Consider the following 2793-nt stretch of genomic DNA (forward strand, 5'->3'; position numbering starts at 1 on the left):
CTCTTCTCCAGGCTGAACAACCCCAACTCTCTCAGCCTCTCCTCATAGGAGAGGTGCTCCAGCCCTCGGATCATCCTCGTGGCCCTCCTCTGGACACGCTCCAGCAGGTCCATGTCCTTCTTATGTTGGGGGCTCCAGAGCTGGATGCAGTACTCCAGGTGGGGTCTCACGAGAGTGGAGTAGAGGGGCAGGATCACCTCCCTTGACCTGCTGGCCACACTTCTTTTGATGCAGCCCAGGATCCGGTTGGCCTTCTGGGCTGCGATTGCACATTGCTGACTCATGCTGAGCTTCTGGTCAATCAGCACCCCCAGGTCCTTCTCCTCAGGGCTGCTCTCCAGCCATACCCCACCGAGCCTGTATTTGTTCTTGGGATTGCCCCCACCCAGATGTAGGATGTATATGTTAATAGTTACTTTCTTCTAACCCACCACTGCTTGTATATTATCATTTGTATATATTATTGTATCATTATTATTTTTTCCTTTTTCTTTTTTAAAGTAGAGAAACTTTTACATTTCATAGACAGCAGAGGTTAACACCAGATTTTTTCTGTCACCACTCCTCTGGACCAGAACCATGTTGTGGTAGTCAAGCCACATAAGTCCGACTCCTGAGTGCACACCGCATGTCTGTATTGATGTGGACGTGGGAAGCTGCACGCTGGAATAATCCCAAACTCAGGGTCCCCGTCCATAGCGGTGGGAAGGCACACATGGGAGGACAGCACACTAACGTCCTCTCTAACACCGCAATATTAGGAAAGGTCAAATGTTGCTCTCCCAACCTGCATGTTAACACATTGCCTTCATATGTGATGAGATTCGGGGTTGCCCTCCTTGGGCAGTAGGTTTGTGCAGCCCAGAGCTCCTTCCCCCAGCAACACCAGCGCGAGATGCCGGGGGGGAGCACACGTGTGTGGAGCTGGCGGAGCACAGAAGCGTTGAGCAGGAACCTGCAGGGACTGCTGACGGCAGGGCTTTTACTTTAAATGTGCTTGCCCATCTGGTGACTGACTGCTTCCTCCAGTCTTCATCCCAAATCCTCACAGGTAACTATCTCACACCTACTTCCGTTCGTCCATTTTAAATCACCTAATCCCCATCTGTTTCAAAAAGAAACAATCATGCAGCTATTCCCCTCCCTTCAAGCCATGCCACGACCTGCACCACAGGAGCTGTAAACTATGGTCAACTCTGTCAAGACTGGTGAGCTTTCTTCTTCTGGGGCGGTTCCTTTCCCTGTGCTTTGCACCAAAAACCAGTGTGGGCACCACAGGCTCAGTGACTCAGTGACTATATGAAGAGGACAAGTAAGAAATAAGATGAGAGCTGGACTAATGGATGCTGGCGTTCCTTTACTGCCTTCGCTAAAGAAGACACTGTTGGCAAATGGCAGTAGAAATAGTGGGCTATTATGATCAAGAAGTCCAGGTTTGAAAAAAGTTAGCTGGCAAGAAGGCTGCTTGGCGAAGCACACACCGACCTAGGGACCTCGAGAATGATGCAAAGACATTCCTGTTTCACGCAGCACTGGTCATTGGCTTTTGCTGCTCTTTTCCCGTCAGACTCCGTGCGTAACAGCTCTGGTTTGACATGTGGTTACTCACCACAGAAATCCCAAGGATGTGGAAACTGGGGAGAGCTGGGGGCAGGCTGAGGCTTGGACCCGCCACCTCCCAGTTTCCCCAGGGGCATCAGTGGTACCAGGAGGGGACAGGGCTGTCCCGAGCAAGGAGTTGCCCCAGAGGAGGAGCTGCCACTGCTGCCACCCTGAGCCACACCGCTTCCTGCCAGAGAGAGCAGCTTAGCCGCTGCACACCCAAAAAACTGATGTGAGGGAAACACATTACCTGGGCTTCGGGCTCCGTTCCAACTAAATTCATCTACACTTGCCGAATGAAGTCTTTTTCATGCTTTCTTAAGCTGGAAATGCATAAAATAGCTTTGAAAATGTCCGCCGAAGGCAGGATCCCCTCAGGCATGCCTTCAGTCTGCCCTGGAAGGGCTTTAGCTGAAGCAGTCTGTACAACCGGGCTGTGCCTGACCCGGCGGCCATCGATTTACCCGCGCTTTGCTGCTCACTCTGCTGCACCCGAAAGCATGGAGCGATGCAAGACAAATGGGGTACCCTAAAATACCGCTCTGACAGAAAACGTAAGCTCCTCCATGTGCTCTGACTCCTCATTCTCGATGCAATTCAATTTCCACAATAGAAGTGAAAGGGTAATGAGGCGGTGGGAAAGGGAAGGAGCTTTGCTGCCAATGGTGCATCCAGCACATCACTTTGGGGGATCTCTCAGGAGAGGATGGAAGAAATAGCCACGCCACTGATTTTCTACAGAAGGTGAACGGCAGTCCAGCAGCTCACGGAAATAGCTTCACATCTGCTTTCTACATTCCAAGGACTGGAAAATCTCCCTCCTTTCCTCTATCCCTGAGATGGGATAGTCCCAATGCATTCAGATTTCTAGTTGCAATGGAATTGCAAACAGCGGTATGCAGTCCCAGGTGCCAGAGGGAATAATGCATTCATGCAGCTCCAAGGAAAAGCGGGTTCACTAAGGGTGCAGATGCAGTTTCCACAGGACCTAACGGCTGCTGAAGAGCAGTCCTTTCATTCCGCTTTTTGTAGTTTGTTATTGACCCACCAGCCCGCTAGGAACTAAACAGCATTTACCTCTGAGGTTGCAAGGCTTGGAGGATTCTGGCGTTGCCCCTGCGATGTGCAGCGGGCGGGGATCAGCTCACAGCGATGTCTTTATTCCCGCCGCGATACCCCTCTCTCTCCCCC

General features: G+C 51.4%; 1 protein-coding gene across 1 annotated transcript in view; it reads right to left on the minus strand.

Moving 5' to 3' along the window:
- The window catches only part of CTHRC1 (collagen triple helix repeat containing 1), a 4640-nt gene extending 4527 nt beyond the window's left edge, over positions 1 to 113 (minus strand). The window contains exon 1 of the mRNA XM_009891811.1: positions 96 to 113. Within this exon, the coding sequence (XP_009890113.1) occupies positions 96 to 113 (18 nt within the window). The remainder of the gene's footprint in view (positions 1 to 95) is intronic.
- Positions 114 to 2793: the final 2680 nt, after the last annotated feature.

This window comes from Charadrius vociferus, unplaced genomic scaffold (genome assembly GCF_000708025.1).
Source record: "Charadrius vociferus isolate BGI_N301 unplaced genomic scaffold, ASM70802v2 scaffold15, whole genome shotgun sequence".
NCBI classification, from domain to species: domain Eukaryota; kingdom Metazoa; phylum Chordata; class Aves; order Charadriiformes; family Charadriidae; genus Charadrius; species Charadrius vociferus.